The sequence below is a fragment of the Ahaetulla prasina genome, chromosome 1 (genome assembly GCF_028640845.1).
Source record: "Ahaetulla prasina isolate Xishuangbanna chromosome 1, ASM2864084v1, whole genome shotgun sequence".
Taxonomy (NCBI): domain Eukaryota; kingdom Metazoa; phylum Chordata; class Lepidosauria; order Squamata; family Colubridae; genus Ahaetulla; species Ahaetulla prasina.
This window is the reverse complement of record NC_080539.1, coordinates 183,293,419-183,314,141: the sequence shown is the minus strand read 5'-3', so window position 1 is coordinate 183,314,141 and position 20,723 is coordinate 183,293,419. Positions and strand designations below refer to the sequence as shown.

Here is a 20,723-nt window from a genome sequence, read left to right as displayed (position 1 = left end):
CTAACACAGGAAGGGAAGGAAGGCCATCTTTATGGTAGGACCCAATCCGAAACATAAATCTAAGACAACCAATTAAATGCATGAAATCTATGGTGACAATAGATCAATATACTTCAGTATTTTAAACTTTACCTTTCAGTCCTTTTTGTCCTCGTGGACCTGGATAACCTTGCTGGCCTGCAGGACCTTGAACTCCTGGATATCCCTTCAGTCCAATGGAATAACCTGTAAAATGGAAGACTGGAGTGACTGAGGGAGACTGACATGGTTATGCAGTTCTGTACCAGCATTAATGGGTTAGCTTGTCTGTGCTAAGACTTAAGAAAAAGTCTGAAATCAATATGTACGAGATAACATCGATATTAGTTATTAGGAGATTTACATCCTTCTTTCTTTTGATCAGCTCAAAATATTCATATATGAGTATAATAGCACTGTTGTTTTTCCCCACATCTTTCAGTCATCAGGCAGCAGCAGAAGTTTTTTAAAATAGTATTTGCTTCATTTACTTAAACAGGTGAAGACCGAGTCTTTATCACATGCTGTTAAACTGCAATGTTGTTTGTTTGGTTTGACTTAGTATATTATGTGAACTCACTACTATAATTTGTAAACCATGGTTGATAGTATATACAATTGTGTGAAAGTAGTCTAGCATTGGTTATTCAATACAACCTCATTAAACAAATGTTATATTAGTACAATAGGGAGGAAGTTTTTTATGACTTTCATTTGCATGGCATATTAAGCCAAGCTGTAATTTGGTTAACACTGTTATCCAACCTGCACTTTGAATCAGATTGTGATTAAAGAGGAACAGGTTAACTACAAATTGTACCACTGTTGAAAGTTAGCTTATTTTAATTTAAGACACGGTATCATCAGGAGTCAAACAATGGCTATCTTAAAATTAACCTTATACATGCAGACATGGCATAACATAATCTCTCTTTCTCTGTGTCTCTCTGTGTATGACAATAGATTTTAAATCAAAAAATTATCCCAGTGAAGGAGTAGTACAAGAAGAGAATGATAAAAAAGAAAAAGAGAGGCAGATCTGACAGAATAAAATTCTTGATAATAATAGATTATTGTGGCCTTAATTAAATGAGACTAAGATATAAAGCAAGGCATTATTTCACAAATAAACAGTTGCTTTAGTATTTATTTTTATTTACCTGAATTTTCAAATTTCCATTGGCTGTTCAATTTCAAAATGCCTGATTAAGGAAACTTCTCAAAGTATTTTTTTTCTAAATATTTAAAAATCAGTATATAAATATCTATTCCATTTACCTGGACTTCCTGGAGGGCCAGGGGAGCCAGGGAAGCCAGGTGTTCCTGGTTCACCATCTAAACCAGGAGGACCAGGATGAATAGCTGGGAAGCCAGGATCACCAATAAAACCTTTGGGGCCCATTTCTCCAGGAAAACCTCTTCCCTCCGAAACATCTGGAATGGGGAAGAAAGTGGCTCTGTATGACTTTCAGAAGGCCAAAGATGAAAAAATACAAATGAAAAGCAAACCAGTACAGAATCTCTCACTATTAAAATGAACAAAACAATAAATAAATTATCATATGTATAATAACTTATTATTAAGAAAAAGTATTCTTTTTCTTAAAAAAGAAAACAAAACAGAATAAAAAAACAGTCCCAGATCACTGGTAAGTCCAGCTGAAACAGAACAATTCTGGTATGTTCCCATATACACTTTCTAATGGCAGCATTTTTGCTAATGTAGCATTTGATAATGTGAGGGCCACAACCCAAAATACTTCTTTCCTGATCTTTCCACCCCTTGACTTCTTGTGTAGGTTGGAATCTGGGCCTCCCTTGATGCCTGGATATGATGGACTGTATTTTTCCAGACAAAGTGATCTCTAACATAGCCCAGTGCAATGTTATGTAAGAGTTTAACGATTTGATTTGGCTTTAGAGGCTTATTGACAACCAAAGCATTGACTGCAAAGCAGACACTGTCTCCCTGACAAGTAGTTTTCTACCGCATTTTAAACTAGCTGCAACATCTGAATCATTCTAAAGATAGCCTCAAATAAAGTTCATTTTAGTACTGCAGTGCAGTGGTGAGGTCCTGAGTTAATAAAAGTAGAATCACCTTCATGAACCAGATAGAGCAGCAACTGTCACTCCTTCTGAAGCTGGGCATGGGCTCCACTGGCTACAGCTTCCATTTGCTGCTAGGAGTAGGAGCCACAAGCCCAGGAAGATCCTCGTTGCAGACCAACTCCTTCAGAGGTAGATGACCCCTTCAAGTGTCACTACTGTGGCTGATGTTATCTGATGCCATCAAATTTAACAAATGTATAGGAGATTAATCTAAATTTTTCCTCCCCATTCAGCCACTGAATGTATTCTGGACAACAAATATATATTGGACAATAAATTTTTCAAAGATTTTGCTTCCTGAAAGACTTTTGGTGATTATGATAGACCCTTTCAAACCAAACACAAATATAATTTAACAATAGGAGAAATAGGAAATTAACTTTTACTGACTATAATGTATTTAATTGCATAATGTTTCTGACATTCTACATGAGTTCAACAGTTAAAATGATTTTCCTTTGCACTCAGTGTCCAATGCATCTCGCTGCAGTGTCCAACAATAGTCAGCAGCACTGATAGATTCCAGTTACCCTGATACTGTTTTACCACCGTGGCAATGTCCTGTTGAAACCATTCATCATGTTTGTCACATCCTCTTCTCTGTTACAGGCCCTGAAGTACCAGAAGACAGCTATCATGTCACCCATAATTTTTTTCTTTGTTAGGCCAGACAGATCTAGTTTCCTTAATGGTTCATGGTACAATTTAGCCTCCAGACCAGTGGTGAAATGCAATTTTTTTTACTACCGGTTCTGTGGGCGTGACTTGGTGGGTGTGGTAGGGGAAGGATACTGCAAAATCTCCATTCCCACCCCACTCCAGGGGAAGGATACTGCAAAATCTCCATTCCCTCCCCACTCTGGGGCCATCCAGAGGTGGCATTTGCTGGTTCTCCGAACTACTCAAAATTTCTGCTATCGGTTCTTCAGAACCTATCAGAACCTGGTGGATTTCACCCTTGCTCCAGACCCCTTATTTCTATGGCCTCATCATTTTTGTACCATGCTAACCAGAATTGGAGGTAGTGTTTCAAGTGTGGCCTCACTTGTGCAATATAAACAGTATTACTTCTTATCATTTTGATGTAGCCTGTGCCTGCATTGGCTTTTTTGGCAATTGCAACATGCTACTGGCTCATACTTGAGGATTGGCCCACAAGGATATCTAGATCCCTTTCACACTTACTGCTGTTGAACCAGGCATCACCTACTGTATACCTGTTCATCTGATTTTTCCTAGCTAAGTGCAGGATGTTAGTTTTCTCACTGCTGAACTACATCTTCTGAAGGGCCCAAGATCCTTCTGAATCTTGAGTTTATCTTCCAAAGTGATAGCAGTTTTTTCCAGCTTGGTGTCATCTGCAAATTTGATAAGTTTTCCTTTTATCCTCTCATCTAGATCATTTGTAAAAATGTTGAAGAGTACTGAGTCTGAGACAAAATCTTGAGGTACCCCACAGCATGCTTCCCTCCATGTAGATGCAGTTCAATTGAGGACTACAGGCTGATGCCAATTGCACTCAGCCAATTGCAAATCTATCTGGTGGTGGTACTGTCTATCCCATATTGTTAAATCTTGCCAAGATGTATTGTAAGTTGTAGCCTACTTTGTCAAATGACTTACTGAAGTCTAAATAATTATGTCCACAGCATTTCCCTGGTCCGTTAATTTAGTCACTTTATCAAAAAAGGAAATTAGGTTTATCTGCCATGATCTGATTTTGACAAACCCATGCTGGCTTCTAGTAATTGCTTTGTTCACTTCTAGCTGCTCATAAATCCACTTCTTGATGATCTTTCCCAGGATTTTTTCATGTATTAATGTCAGGCTGGTTGGTCTATAGTTTCTTGGATCTACTGTTTTCCCCTTTTGGAAGATTGCAACCACAATCAGCTCTTTTCCAGCGCTCTGATAATTCCCCTGTGCTTCAGAGTTCTGAAATATTTGTTCAATGTTTCCAAGATTGTATCTGCTAGCTCCTTCAGAAACGTGGGATATAAACCATCTGGTCCTAAAAATTTGAACTCATCTAGAGGGGATCCAAGTTTTCTTACCATTTCTTGCCTAGTATGACTTGCATTCCCACTTGTTGCTTTCCATAGGTTGAACTATTTTTTCCCTTTTCTATGAAGACAGTTGCAAAGAAGGAATTAAGCAGTTCCACTTTCTCCCTGATGCATGTCACCTTCTTCCCATTATTTCTCATTAGTGGCCAAATAATTTCCTTGACTTTCTTCTTATTCTTTAGATATTGAAATAAATATTTTTGGGGTATTTTTTGCATTTGTCACAAGCCTTAGTTCATTCTGGGTCTTAGCTCCCTGACACCATCCTTGCAGATTTGGGATATTTGCTGGAATTCTGTTCTAGTTATGTGTTTTTCATTTCCATTTTCATATTTGTCCTTTTTGTCCCTCAGTTTGTCAGAGAGTTCTTTCTGCACCATCATGGTTTTATCTGGGGTCTCTTATTCTCTGGATTATTGTGTTTTATTGTGCTTTTATAATTTCATTTTTCAGAATTTCCCAAGCATTTTGACTTGTTTTTCCCTTTAGGATTTCTATTCATGGAATCTTTCCTAATCTCTGTCTTAAGCTTGTTGAACTCAACTTTCTTAAAGTCTAAAACCCTAGTTTGGCTTAGTTTGATTACTAGTGTCTACATAATGTTGACTTCTAGTATGATATGGTCACTCTTCCCCTTCTACAATTTCTACCCCTTCTATCATTTCATCCCTACTAGTAAGAATTAAGTCCACTATAGATTACCTTCTAGTTCCCTCCTCTACCTTTTGGACGACAAAGTTGTCAGCTACTCACATCAGGAACCTATTTATTCTCCCACTAGTTGCAGAGTTTGTCTCTCAGTTGATATCAGGATGTGTTCCATCCCACCATCTTTCAATAATGGCAACAATATTGTACCTGCCTTCAAAAGTTCATCTTGTTTGTTCCTCATACTTTGAGCATTAATGTATAGGCATCTCATTCCTTTTTGACTGACCTTGCATTTGCTTCCCTTATCTCCTGTTTTATATCTGAGTTCCCATTTCTTCTCATCACTCCCTTCCTAATTGTCTGATTGACTGACTTGAAGTTTATGCTTGGGGTTAGGCCCTAAAGATGGTCTTCCTTTCCTTCCAATTTTAGTTTAAAGCCCTTCAGATGAACTGAGTCAATTGTTTTCTAAACATGCGTCCCAGTTCTTTTGAGGTTTAGTCAAAAGCCCTTCTTGTAGTTAATGTAAACCATGGTCTAGGAATCCAAATTTCTCTCAAAAGCTCTCATTCCTCGAGCTGTGATTAACTTCAGCTATTTCTAGTAGCTGAATCATGAGCCATGATTCCTAGACCATGGTTTACATTACCTACATCCCTCATTGGATGGTGACCTTCTGTTGAAAGTATAGAAGACCACCACGTGTGCTCCTACCTCTTCAGCTTTCCAGCCTAATTGCTCATAGTTCTTTGATATTATTTTCAAGTTTTATTGTATCATTTCTCCCAAATGAAAGGAGAAAAGGATAATAATCAGTGAGCTTGATTATTTTGGTAAGCTTGTCACATCTTTGATCTTTGCACCTTGGAGACAACATCCTATCCTCGAAGATTAAACTCTTCTACAAATTACTGATAGTGTTCCTTTAAGAAGTGAGTCCAATCACCAACATATTTTTTCTTCACGGTCCTTTTTTTTTTTTTTTACTTCATGGTCTTGTATGCTGTAAGAAGTTTGTCAATCAGCTGAATGTCATTTGGTGTTCTGTAGATGCCAAGAAAATTATCTCTGATATTCTTGAATTATTTTCTCTGGCCCCACTAACAGATCTGTGAACCACTTGCCATTTATGAAGTATCTGATCGGTGTACCAACAAAAATACTTTCCTTAATTTTGGCATCAGTTATTCTTGAAAATACCTACCTCAAATAACAAAAACCTTAATCTTCCTTATTATTGCTTTCACAAAATTTTTCATCAGTCTGAGTTTTATGTTTAACAGAGACAAAAATATATTTGTTGTGTCAACAAGTGATTCCTGTATCACATTTTTCTGTCCTGGAACCAAATTCTTTTAGTATGACCATTTCTTTTTAAAGTAATGTGACTCTCTTGCACAGCTGTCTCATTTGTATATGTAACAATGATACTTGGTATATCAGAGCTGCATTTCAAGCCACAGAGCTGCTACTTTTGGATCGCCGTAGGTATTCCAGTTGTACTTGGTGTACTGGATGTGCTTCAATAACAGTTCATGTTTTTGTATGCATGTGCGCAGCATAGTGAACAGGCACTGAAGGATATAAATTGCCATTGTGTAACAAGATAGCCTTGAGGCTTAACACTGATGAATCAATAAAGAGACACCACTCTAGTGGGTCATCCTTGCAATCCAAAGTTGGGAACAAACTGTTAATGTTAGTATAGAAAACGAGGCCATCAACCTGTGCTAAAAATTTTTCTTACCTGTTGATATCAAACAGCATCCTTGCAGTCTTGAACTCAATAGTTCTGCTTTTGATTTTGATAAATCTAAATCCCTGATCAGGTCCTTTAATTCTGACTGTGTTATGAGATGTGACTCACCAGACATACACAGTTCAAAATCTGGATCATTGTCACTGTCCATGCCTGGCTGGTGCACTGCAGCATCTTTGTCTGTTTCATCTAAGTTCCATTTCTCTGGTGGCTTCAGTACTGAAAGATTGTTGTCATGTAACACTGGTCTCATGGCTGAAGGCAGATTGGAATATTTAATCGATTTCATATTTTTAGCAGAGAAACCAGCAACGTTAGTCAGACAGAAGTAGTTATCACAGGATCCTTCTGTTCTCACCATATGATTGGAACAGCAAACAGCATTGACTTCTGAGTTCCCCTGAGCCAAGTTCTAAGATCATTTTGTACAACAAATGTAAGGAAGCCAGGCTTTATCCCGGTCACCAATCTTACAACCAAAGTACAGTTCCTACGCTTTCTTAACAAGCCTAGTCAGGGTGCGTCTTTGAGGCTTATAGCGGAGTGTATCACGGCTGTTCCGACATTGGTGAGATATTTCTGCTGTCACCAATCATCTTATAATAAGTTTATAACTAGTTTACTTGTTATGTAAATTACATGTACAATGCTATGCCTTGAAACAATTACATCAAAATTCATGGAAACTGATACCAACAAAATGAATAGCATCTGTGCATGCGAGCTGCTTTAATAGCCTTTCCAGGCAGCGTCCAGCCAGCCTAGCATGCCTATGGAGGTGCAGCATCCAGCCAGCCTAGCATGTCTATCCCCAGTTTCACAAATATTATGCAATATGTCCTAGACATGCATGAGCTACACAAAGCATTTTTTAATGCAAGCAAAAATGAGTAAACTTAAAATATACATTCAAAATCACAAAAACAGAAGTTTTCTATAAAACATGATAGATTAAGGTTTAGCAGCCAAAAATCTATAAGATACACCCAAAAAGTCTTCAGGAAGCAAAATTTTGTTGTCCAGTGATACCAATAGAGATTTCCACAGTATCTAAAGCTTAGATACACCAGTCGACCAAACAATGTCTCCATACCACTCAGTGTTATCATTATTCTCAGCTTGCCTTCAGAAGTTGTGTGTGCTCTATCACTGGAGGCTTTTAAAAAGAGACTGGACAGTCATTTATCTGAAATGGTATAGAATCTTCTGATTGAGCAGGTGGTTGGACTAGAAGACCTTCAAGATCCCTTCCAACTCTGTTATTCTGTTAGTGTTGCTAAAAGTAGTTTAATAAATCAGATATACATAGAAGTCTTTAAATATTTGAAGTGAACTACTTAAAGATATCCTTTACACATATCATTATAACTGAGTTGTGTTAGAAGTGCAAATTCAATGGCAACAACTTTTTAGTACCTCATGAATTTTAGACCACAAAGAGTAGCAGGAGATAAAGGATTTATTCCCCTTCTTCACCTGTCTGCTTCTTGTTTTAAGAGATTGCTAATCTGAGGCCATTTCCTTCCACTTTTGTTTCCAGATGATCCAAGAGTGGCAGAAGCTGACCATGTCAATCAAGGGAACAAGCCAGAGGCTAGAGGGGGATCAGATGACCAGGACGCAGCAGAGTCTGACCATGCCAGGTACAGAGGTGAGCCAGTGACCAAAGGGGGGCACCATGTGGGCCAGTGATGGTGGAGGCAAGCTGATCCAGGCAAGTGAGCGAGTCAGTGACCACGGCGGGGGGTGGGGGGCAGATGTGCGACACAGCAACAAAGGTGAACTGAGCTGGGTGAGTAGAGGCAGATGTGTGAATGACCAGAGAAGGCTGAGGGACAGAGCAATGAACAGAATGATGGACATTGAGGTCCTGGAAAGCACACGTTTGCTGACTCGCCTTCTTACAGGATATTGCTAGTTAAACATTAGGCTTCAACTATCTCTTTAAAATATTTCTTGTAAATAAATCTTCTTTCATTATAGTTATAAAACTAATAATTGCTCCCTTTTTTTTCATGCCCCTCCGCCACAGATTTCAAACATTAGACTTTAATATTATGGACGGTGAAGATGATGGTAGAGTCGCAGTGCTGAAAAGAGCTACAATTGCATGCTTACTGGGTTATTGCCAAGATCACTGATTTCTCTAATTAATCTTTATCTTCAAAACAGCACAGTCCACATACAATCTTTTCAAAGCAGTGAAAAAGAAGCATTTATTTATTTATTTATTTATTTATTTTATTAGATTTATAAACCGCCCTTCTCCCGAAGGACTCAGGGCGGTGTACAGCCAAAGTAAAAAACAAACAATGTACAGTTAAAATAAATTTTAAAAACTTATTATACAGTGTGGCCGAAATTAAAATAGTTAAAAATCTAAAAAACCCCAAGTTAAACTAAAAAGAAATTTAAAATTTAAAACTCGACAATTTAAGAAAGCCCCGCACGAACAAACAGATAAGTTTTCAGTTCGTGGCGAAAAGTCCGAAGGTCAGGTATTTGATGTAAACCAGGGGGAAGTTCATTCCAAAGAGTAGGGGCCCCCACAGAGAAGGATCTTCCCCTGGGGGCCGCCAGCCGACATTGTCTGGCGGACGGCACCCTGAGAAGGCCCTCTCTGTGTGAGCATATGGGTCGGTGGGAGGCATGAGGTAACAGCAGGCGGTCCCGTAAGTACCCAGGTCCCAAGCCATGGAGCGCTTTGAAGGTGGTAACCAAAACCTTGAAATGCACCCGAAAGGCAACAGGAAGCCAGTGCAGTCTGCGCAGGAGAGGTGTCACATGGGAACTACGTGAGACTCCCTCTATCACCCGCGCAGCTGCATTCTGGACCAACTGAAGCCTCCGAGTGCATCTCAAGGGGAGCCCCATGTAGAGAGCATTGCAATAATCCAGGCAGGAGGTAACAAGAGCATGAGTGACTGTGCATAGGGCATCCCGATCAAGGAAGGGGCGCAACTGGTGAACCAGGCGAACCTGGTGAAAGGCTCTCCTGGAGACGGCCGCCAAATGATCTTCAAACGACAGCCGTGCATCCAGGAGAACACCCAAGTTGCGCACTCCCTCCTTTGGGGCCAATAACTCGCCCCCATTTTCATTTTGTTATGAAAATGTGCCTGGATTGTATAAACAGCTGCAGAGATCCAAGGAAATCAGCCAAGCCACATTAGCATTTATAATGACATTATGAGGAATGTTCAATTATTATAGACTGGAGAAAAATGAATATATTTCTCCAGAATCAATGCGCTATATCAGAGGGATAGAAAATTACCATCAAATGATGCACCTTCTGCACCAGGTGGGCCAGGACTGCCTTTGGCTCCTCTCTCTCCCTCGGGGCCTGGAATGCCATCCATTCCCCGGTCACCAGGTACACCTGGAAAAACCCCGAATTTATAGTTTAAACTTCAGCTACATAAGGATAACTCCAGATTATCTCACATTAATATATTTAACAATTTCCCAAAAACTGCTAAGCAACATAGCAATATTCAAAAGGTATAAAAGTAGGACCTTTTATAAGTGTGGGATGTTGTGCGCGACCTGGTGGCCCTCGAATTCCTTTATCTCCAGGTTCTCCCTACAGAAATGCAAATTTAGTTAAGCCAATTTAGTACATACTTGAAAATCAACTAATTTCATTATGAATGAGAAAATAAGGCGTGAAAAACCTTCACTTTGCCACAGACCCAATAATTTCCGTAAGACTGCATTTTATTCTTATCAGTTAATGTAATATTTCTTCATTTTTTACTCTTCACATGTAGGTTAAAATATCCCCATAATAAGTGAACACTACTTATATTACAATAATACCATGCTACATTGTTTTACCCAGTTTCTTATCTTCACCCATCAATTTTGCCAATTTATTCTTGCTTGGCCACTTCAACATTATTCAAGCTTTAGATTTCAGAATCTTAGTTTATAAGTAGAGCGACACCAGCTACAATTGGTCATTGTTTAAGTCATACCATGTCCTTTCCTTAATAATAAATATGTAAGATTTGCAAGCAAGGCCATAAAGGAGGAACTAGAAGCCATAATTAAATTAAGCAAAATTGCTGTCAGGCCTGGAAGACATATTTTATGTTGGGCCTTTAGGCCTGCCACATTTTCTACTGTGGGAAAATAGGAGAGGGAATTGTATGGAGTATTTGAGATATATAGTCAAAATAACATTCCTTTCTCAGAGAGTCAAGGACGCACTGCCCTGGCTCCTGGAGTCAGGTGACTGGGAGATATCTCCAGTTTGGATGGTGCAGGATTGGATTATGTGATGGACATGTGGGTGCTGGGCAGGGACTTGAACTTTCACTTGGGTGGGGAAAACCTAGAAACTTTCAGATTCGGGTTTTCCTGGATGTGCCAGTATGACATGCCTAATAAAATGGAGCTTTCAGGAATTTCAAGTCTCGGAGTCTTCTTCTTTCATTAGGGGTGTTACTTGGAACCCTGACAAATGCTGGAAGAAAGGCTAAAAATGATAGTGAGGAAAAAAATGGGGCCTACATAATATTAAGCAAATAATATTTTATTTATTAAACATATTGGCCACCCATCTTGCCACCAGGTAACTCTTATACCAGGTAATCTAGCATATTCATGTTTATATTTAATAAGCCTACATACCTAACATCTCGTCCTCTGTTGTCCCCTTCTTCTAACACACTTATACGGGGTCTGTTCAGACTTGTTTCAAGAATGGAGAACAGGCCATTTGGCATTTTGCCATATCTGATGCTGTTCAATTGATCTGACCTTGAATGATACTTGCTTAGTAACTCTCAACGGACAAACATTCACACACCCAACTGAAGGCCACCATTGTCAGTAAAGGCAAAGAAAAGTAGTAGAGATATGGATAATCCTTTCTTGCATTAGGACAATGGCTGGCATATTACAAGGAAGGAAGCATGGAGTGGGGCGATCATCCAAGGGAAAATTATAAAATGGCAAGCTTAGATTTTGTGAAAATGATGCTTGGGGTGATATTAAAAACAAACAAACTTCAACTTGAAATGGATCAGTCTGTATAATAATGTATCTCAGTCAGTAAGGTTGCTGTATATGGAAACCAATTAATTATTGTTTTATATATTTCTTGTAACCTGCCTACAATGTAGTTATTTGAGGGTTTAACATACAATGAAGAGCAATTACCATCATCCCTTTCTGACCAGGAATGCCCTGGATTCCATAATTTCCTGGGAGACCCTGAAACAAAGATAAAAAAAAAATAGCAAGATTTCTTTTAACTGAACCCCACATGCCTGCTTCTGTTCCTTATTCTGCATTACAGCAGTGAGAGTGCTCAGAACCAGAACTGAGTAAGACCAGGTAGGTGGACTTGGTGAGATTGAGGACATAGTTGATCCGGGGAAATATACTACCCCTATCCCTACTTTAAAATAACTGATGAAATTGGAAAGTAAGGTCAACGTTTTATCAAACTTCATTCTTTTGTTGAGTGAGACCTACTATTTACTATGTGATCCCTCCTCCTTCTATTCGTTAACTGCTTTTATAGTCTTTTTTGGGCATGCCTCCTCTGATACTTTTTACTGATCTTATCTGCTGCTCATTTAGGGCTGGTCTTCCTTTTTTTCCCATCAGTTCTCCTGGTTTGTAAGAGGCATTTCTCAGTGCACGGTGGCTATAAGGAGAAAGAGGCGATTTTCCTTTTAAAATGTCCTTAAGTTATCTTTCTTTTTAAAAAGCAGCCTGATTCTGGGACTTCATACTTACCACATCTCCTTCAGCTCCTTTTAGGCCATTGATTCCTGGCAAACCCTATAAACATTAACAAACAGAACCATGTTATTAAATATTTATTATCAATTCCTTTAAAAAGATTTAATGGAAATTAAACTTTACAAAGAATAAGATTTAAAAGGCTCAATTTCATATACAATATGAAGAATGAAATGACACTTTTCAATACTTCATGGCTATCATCTGAATGCCTATCTGTGGGGGCTACATTACATGTGTACAGACTAAACTCACCAAAAATGTATCAATATGGTCTATCACTATCAGGTAAAAATTTTGGAAATTCATAGGGTGATTTGACAGAAATTTTATACATACATCCTATGCACATTTATGCTTACATGAATATACAGTACTGGAGATCCAATTTTATTCTATTGTGAATTAAACTAAATTATCCCAACTAGATTTTAAAAGAAAAGAACATTAAATAGGAATGGTTATATCAATGATACCTGCTTACTTTATCCTAACTACATTATGAGGGATATTGGGATATATTTCAAATATCTATGAACCCCCAAATGTTAAAAATGACCATCGGCCTGATATTTTTGATGACTATGACAATGAACAAAGGAGACTGAAATGACAGATGCCTTAGCTTTGAATGTGAATTCCATCTTTTACCACCAAACACCTGACACTGATTATAGAATTTATACCCACAAATAAATAAACAAAACCAGAAGACACAATGACAAATCATTCTATGGTTGCCAAGAAAACCTCACAAATATTTTCATTTAGTCACAAAGAGTCCAAGAAAGACTATCTTGATTTTTCAAACCACTGTCTGCTCAACTTTCCAATGTCTAGCTCCCATACTTTCATCTACCAGAGGTTTAAACACTCACTAAAATACGGTACATTTTGGCTAAAGCAACTGACTACTGTTTCACATGATGTAGATTACTGTGTGCCTCCAACAAAAATCTACAAATGCTTCCTTTACCCAGGAAATTAAGTGGCTTGAATGAGATGCTTACTACTAGAAAAGGAGAAATAGTCAAAACTCCCTATCAGTTTCACTTGAGGATATTCCTTTCTGATGATAAATATGATTCCCAGAATTATCAGAACAGACTCTCAGAATATGTGCAAAACAACAAGAAAATCCAACCAAAATATGAATAGGGTAAGTAAGTAGTCCTTACTTAGTGCTTGCCTCAGACTTAAGGTGACCAGACGTCCCGCTTTTGGCGGGACAGTCCCTCTTTTTAATAATTTATCCCGCGTCCCGCATTTCAAAAAAGTCCCGATTTTTTAAATATATTTTTTTAAAATCCCACCTTCAGATGCAGACTCCATTCACTCCCATTCTGAACATGGGAGGCGGCAATGCAAGAGGAGGAGGAGGAGGAGGAGGCGGGGGAGTGGGTGTTACAGACGTCAAGCAGCATCTTTCCTCTGCCCGCCTCCTCCTCCTCCTGTTGCATTGCCGCCTCCCATTTTCAGAATGGGAGTGAATGGAGTCTGCGTCTGAAGGTGGGAGGAGAGACGCCGCTTGATTTCGTCCGCTGGAGGCTGCCTGGAAGAGCCGAGAAGGTGCCTGGAAGAGCCGAGGGCTGAGAGGAGAGTCGAGCCTGCCTGGAAGAGCCGAGAAGCAGTGCAGCAGCTGCTCCTCCTCCTTCAGCCAGGTGGCGAGACCCAGCGCGCATGCGCAGCCCCCCCCCCATCAATGGTGTCCTGCTTTGCCATCATTGAAATCTGGTCACTTTACTCAGACTGCAACCCTCTGTAGTTATGATGCTGAAAAAATAATTTTATGACCAATGCCCAAATGGCACATCTCCTCTACTCTCTCATCATGTATTTGCCACTACAATCAGTTAGTAGGCACTGTCCAATGTAAAATCATAAGCACAGACATAGTGCTTATGCATAGTTCATAGTTAAGTGTTTCACTTAACAACTAAGTTGCCAGTCCCAATTGTGGTAGTTAGAAAAGGACCACCTGTACCAGAAACATCACTGAAAATGGTTTCATTTTCTTAGTATAAAAGGAAATAATTAGGTAGAACATAATTAATGCTTGGTTTTGTTATATATTTACTCTTTGTCCTGGAAAGCCAGTTATTCCTTCTTCTCCCTTTTCTGGTCTTTGTGCAGGAAAACCCTGTGGGGAAAATATTTGCACAATTATAGCATAATAATATGTAATTTAGCATACAATACTAACACTTCATGGAGAGGATCATTATAATAATACAGAGGGTACAGCCATGAACTAGTAGTAATAGTCACTTTGCAGGAAAGCAATAAATATCTCCAAGCATGTCCCATAGGTGTTTTTTTTCAAAAGGCAATTGAACTTTGGTTTTTTCCTTTGAAAACATTTAGCTTCTTATCCAAGAAGCTCCTTCAATTCTAACTCTCTAAGCATGTGTTTTCCCATTCACATGCAGCTATAATTCAGGTATATTGCTGCTACAAAGATCTCATCAAGTGGCAGCTTATAGACAATCTCAGAAGCTAAGAAGGAACAGCCCTGACTACTATTTGGTCAAGGAACCACCTAGAGCTTTAGGTTTGAAGAGGCTCTTGAAAAACATCCAGAAGAAGTTAATGGCAAATTGGGGTGAAATGCTCCCGGTTTGGACCAGATCATGCGATTTGGTATCGATGGAGGTGGGTACTTTGGAGAACCGGTAGCAAAAATCCCTGCCCCCCCCCCCACTGCCCATGCCTCGCTGTTCCTCTTTTCTGTCCCTGAAGCTCTCGGTGGTGATATAGCTGCAAACAGTCTTAAATAACTGCCATGGCGCTTCAAAGGGCCGTACTACAGCTGATCAGCGCTGTAGGCAGCTAGTAGACTGGTGCCTCTATTTTTAAAGAAGGTAGATCGGTGCGCTCCCAAGTTTTGTATACTTTATTATTCTTATTATTTATTATTATTGGCCATGCCCATTCAGACACCTGACCACCAAGCCAGACCCACCAATTAAGCCACGCCCACATAACCAGTAGGGAAAATTTTTAGATTTCACCACTGTAGCAAATGCTTCTGTAATATCAATCAATCAATCAGAATACAGCTGGAAGGAACCTTGGAGGTCATCTAGTCCAGCCCCCTGCTCAAGCAGAAGACCTTATGCAATTTCAGACAAGTGACTGTCCAGTCTCGTCTTAAAAACCTCCAGTAATGAAGGATCTACAACTTCTAAAGGCAAGCTGTTCCACTGGTTAATTGTTGTCACTGTTAGGAAGTTTCTCCTTAGTTCCAGGTTGCTTCTCTCTTTGACATTGTTTCTGGATAGAAACTAAAATTAATACTGCCAAGGCAACTGAATGGATGCAATTAAAAAAATGCAAGCTTGAAATGAGGGACTCTTGTTTTATGTACACTCAAGTATATGAAGGAAATGAGTTGTATTCTTTTCTAAGTACAGGTTGATATAGATAAAACAAAGGTGCAGACTTTCCATCAGTTTAAGGGGTGCGCATCTTTGTGCTATCCTCCATAAAAGGGCAATGGAAAGATTCCAAAGTATTATGAGGCAATTTATGTTTATGTTTTCATGCATTTATGACTTTTGAACCTTTTAATACATGCAAACATCATATCAAATTGAATGAACACACTCAAAGCTCCTATACAGATGCTCCCCCTTATAGTGGCAAGGAAAAGACACAGCCATTTATTTGATCTCCAGTAGGTGGTGCTTTAATAGCCTGGACAGGTATTATCAGAGATGATCATCCAATTCCAGTTATAATTGCAGGAAAAGGGACAGAAGACAACTAAGGAGGAAGAAGAAAAACAGTACCGAGGGGGGAGGGAGACTTCTATACAGAAGCATCACCTCTTTTTGGAACAAACAAGTCAAGAAAGGGGGTTATTTATTATTCCAAAAATGGACAAAATTGCAATGTTTTGTTGTTTAATAGAGGGAGCATCAGTACCATTGCCACGCCTCTTAAAGAAAAAAGATGCCTCCTGGTTTCTTTGGGAAGAAATTTGGAGGAGAAGGGATGGGAAGGGTGGGGAGAAACTGGAAGAAAGACAGAGAAGAGGGGAAAAGGGATGGGAAAGGCAGGGAGAGGAGGAGGGGAAGATTGTGAAGAAGAGGTAGAGAAAAGGGAAGTTGAATTTAAGGCCTATCAGGCTGCAAGTAGATCAGAGGACCCAATGTGTCCATCTTCCCATAGTTATGGAGAGGCAAAAAAACCACAAGCACCATTTTCTTCTCTCCCGCACTTTATGGTTTATATGCAAAAATCTGCTTGAAATACATGTATTTGTCCTTCACAATTACTTTTGCCCTAAGAAATGCAAATCAGAAGAATTTACAGTAAGATCAATCTTTCTGTATCTTTAGTATAATAATTCCAGATCTCAGAAAATGAACACATTTCATTTTCACTTTTGAGAAGCAACTCAGTTAGAATTCTTTAGCTTCTTTGATGCACTCTTCTGTGGTTAATAAAATTAAATATAATAATGACAGATAGCACAGTATATTATCAACAATTTTCTGCCAGCCTCCCATTCTTCTATAATTTGTATTTGTTTGTCATTTCCGTTCCTCAAAGGTTTCTTTTTTGTATGCTCACCCCAAATTATTGTTTTTGATCACTACAGGTGCAGAATTAATAATAAAGTGTCTTGATTTTAATTAATTAATAATTTATTTAACGAATGTAATTAATAATTAAAAATAAAGTAATTTTAACATAGTTAAAAATAAAAAATATTGTATTTAATTAAAATTATTAAATTATTATTAAACTATCCAATTATTATTAATAAATATTATTTAATAGTAAACATTAATTACTATTTTTAGAATATTATTTTAAATTATAAATGTGAATAAAGTTATTTTATTTTAAAATATAATAATTATTAAATGTGAAATATAAAAATAAAATTAAAAATTTTAAAATAATTAAAAATAAAAAATTGAATTTATTTATAAAATAATTAAATTAAAAATAAAAATAAAGATTAATAATAAAGTGTCTTGATTTTTCATATAAGAGTTTGTTTTTTGAAGGTTTTTTCTTCCCCTTTCTTCTGCCTTTTCTCAAAGACAGCTAACATGGTTTTATTTATAATAATTACATTTCTATACCGCACCATCTCCCGAAGGAGTCAGGGCGGTTTTATCTGTCAGGTAGTTTGATCCGATGTGCGCCATGGCTGAGGGTAGAACTGCATTTTGATTTCCCCAGTTCTTACCTAACACGTCCCCTGTTGCAGAAAAAAAACATCAATTAAAGCTCACCTGAGCAGAAACTAAACTTGGGATAATTAAGAGAACTGATAGGCTACTTATGAAAAAGTATCACAGCAAAAAGGAACTACTGAATGAAAGTAGATCCTCTCCATTTGGTTGCTGAGACGGAGAAAGGAGTCATGGTAATTGAGTGCCACAATGGTGTAGAGAAGGTGAGACACTTCTAATTATACCATCATTCACCATCAATTATTCTGTAATTGTTGCTACCCAGTGGAAGATGCCATGGCTCTGAAGAGAGTAACAGAAGCCATGGTTGCTTAAAAACCTTTTTTAAAAATCACAATTAAATAAATTGATGCTACAATATTTCATTATTTTTTAAAAAATCATCACAAATAGATGTAAAATAGATTGAATGTATAATACAGAAATTGTTAGATTGCAATAGGTTGACAGTGATGTCATTTCACTACTCCATGAAACTTTTCAAAGAAATAGTGGTACTTTCACAGAAGGTCTCTAGGGTGAAAGAATCTTGAGTTATTTAAAACAACATTTTTAGGTTAGACTGAACCAGTGGTGAAATCCAGCAGGTTCTGACAGGTTCTGGAGAACCGGTAGTAGAAATTTTGAGTAGTTCGGAGAACCAGCAAATACCACCTCTGGCTGGCCCCAGGAGTAGGGAGGGAATGGGGATTTTGTAGTATCCTTCTCCTGAAGTGGGGTGGGAATGGAGATTTTGCAGTATACTTCCCCTGCCATGCTAACCAAGCTATGCCCACCAAGCCACACCATGCCCACCAAGCCTCGCCCACAGAACTGGTAGTAAAAAAATTTGGATTTCACCACTGGACTGTACCATTTCCTTAATGATACTGCCCTATTTTATGCTGAATTAATTGAAATATCTATAAAGGAATACATCTTTACCCATTCAGGTCTATCCTGAATATACAATAGATCTTTTGCAACGTCTACTCCAAAAGAAAGCATACCGATGTCAAGAGGAGCTAAAATGCCACGGATCCTAACATCTGCCATTATCTCCCCTAAGTAAATCTGAGGGGGTTTTCACAATATGAGCGGATGTATTCCCTGTTACTCCAGAGGGAAGAGTCAGAATGAATGGGTTAAAATTATAAGGAAGGAATTCAGACTAGACATCCAGGACAACTTCTTGCCTGAAGTAGAACAGGCTGCTTTTATTTCAAACTCAGTACCCCGTCTTCAGACAGAGACTGGATGACCATCTGTGAAAGATACTCCAGTGGATCCTGTACTGAATAGGCTGTATTAGATCTAAGGTTCCTTCTTTACTGTATGATTCCATTAAATATGAATTTGTCATTCCGCTTAGAAAACACCAGTCCCTACCACAATCTGTATTTACAAGAATTGCTGCTGAACCTCACTGAGGTGTACAAAGAAAATAACATGTGAAATTAATGGTGATGTGTTTAAAAATCTCACATATTCTGAAAAGGTAGAGGTCTAGAACAAAAGTACCGGACCGTAATCTCGCCCAATTTATTTGTTTGCAGATGAGCAATTTGGGGCTGGACAAATCTGTATGACCACTAGAGGGTGATGAATATCTGTATTACCATTACTTTGCTACCAATTAATGGTTATCAAGATCTGTGCATCTGTGTTTTTTGACTGATGCTGACAGCTATTTCACAAATCTATTATCTCTTCCAAAAGCCACTTTGTACCACCATCCAGGACATGCTCTCCAATTTCAAAAAGAGTTTGTATCCAGTGTATTTTATTTGGGAAGCACTGATTTCTTTAGAGACGTTATGCATCTTTAAATATGCTAAAATAAATTTCTATTAGGAAATAATAAAAAGAGAATTATATAGGTTATGAATTATAAGTAGTCTAAATTCTGAAATAAAACATTTCATATGGTCTGAGTTATATTAAATTCTGAAAGTAAAAATATTGAATTCAAATAATACTTTCAATGTTATAGCTAAAATATTGCATTATCATATTATCAACCAAGTACCACTATTATTGAAATAAAAATGAATCCAAATATTTCTATGAAAATAGTGTAGCTGTTTCTCATCACAGAAATAACTGTGTTTCTTGTGGACTTACTGGAAATCCACGTTGTCCCATCATTCCTTTTCTTCCTTTCATACCCTAATAATATAAAACAATAATAATATTAAATAAGTATGTATATATCTCTTATTCTCTGCTAAATTTATAGTAGCTAGAACACTCCAGTTTCAGTTTCAGTTATCTGTATGACAATTTTTGGTGATAAATCAAAATTCATCAGAAGGGCTGAAAAAAGGAACTTGAGGGAATAGCAGACTTAGCTTGAATTCTATTTTCTTTAATATAGAATCCAGTTTGTAAAATTATCACATAATACTTTATTTGCAAATATAGTCTCTTGTGAGTCAAAATTTACTTCCCATATATTTTACTTTTATCCATGTTATGACAGAGGACTTACACCCTAAGACAGGGGTGTCAAACTCGCATTGTCACGTGATGTAGTGCGACTTTCCCCCCCTTTGCTAAACCTGGCGTGAGCATGGCCAGCATGTGATGCCTCTGGCCTGCGGACCACAAGTTTTACTGCCCTGTCCTAAGAGGTAAGCACAAAATTAAAGGCAAATAAAGGCAGGAATAAAATAACATCATTCAAAATATTTCTTTGAAACCATCAAGATGGTTTCACCTGATATATATGATTTCACCTGATATATATGATTTATATGATATAAAATTATTTTAAGGGGCAGTTTTCACAGGAGAACTTTTCCAACTTGAGATACAGGTAAATTGCCCTGTAAAGTAAAGCCACCGCTTGAATAACAGAAAGGCTGAAGTGTGAATATTTTATTCATTTTATATTAAATAATATAAATTTATATTAAATTTAGAAAAAAAGTGCTTAGATTTTTTGCCCCGTAGAGAGGGTTGATTTATCTACTGTATTCCCATGACATTTAAATCAACTTTAGACTTGAGTGGATTGACCTTTCCTAGAAAAATTAATTTGGTGGCCTATGATTGGTAGGACTTGCACTATTAGTTAAAGTGCTGGTGTTTGCTTTTTAGTTTCTTTTTGGGTTTTTTGTACCTAGCGTGAGATTTAAGTGAAAATGCAGTTCTAATTTAGAG

At 37.9% G+C, this 20,723-nt stretch overlaps 1 protein-coding gene across 2 annotated transcripts in view; it reads right to left on the bottom strand.

The window, feature by feature from the left end:
- COL4A2 (collagen type IV alpha 2 chain) overlaps window positions 1-20,723 on the bottom strand; it is a 217,425-nt gene that overhangs the window by 48,749 nt on the left and 147,953 nt on the right. For both annotated transcript variants that reach the window (XM_058184419.1, XM_058184418.1), the window contains exons 14-21: window positions 19,683-19,727; window positions 14,444-14,506; window positions 12,361-12,405; window positions 11,776-11,829; window positions 10,126-10,192; window positions 9,884-9,988; window positions 1,297-1,452; window positions 133-225 (exon numbers count right to left, since the gene is read on the bottom strand). In XM_058184419.1, the coding sequence (XP_058040402.1) occupies window positions 133-225; window positions 1,297-1,452; window positions 9,884-9,988; window positions 10,126-10,192; window positions 11,776-11,829; window positions 12,361-12,405; window positions 14,444-14,506; window positions 19,683-19,727 (628 nt within the window). The remainder of the gene's footprint in view (window positions 1-132; window positions 226-1,296; window positions 1,453-9,883; window positions 9,989-10,125; window positions 10,193-11,775; window positions 11,830-12,360; window positions 12,406-14,443; window positions 14,507-19,682; window positions 19,728-20,723) is intronic.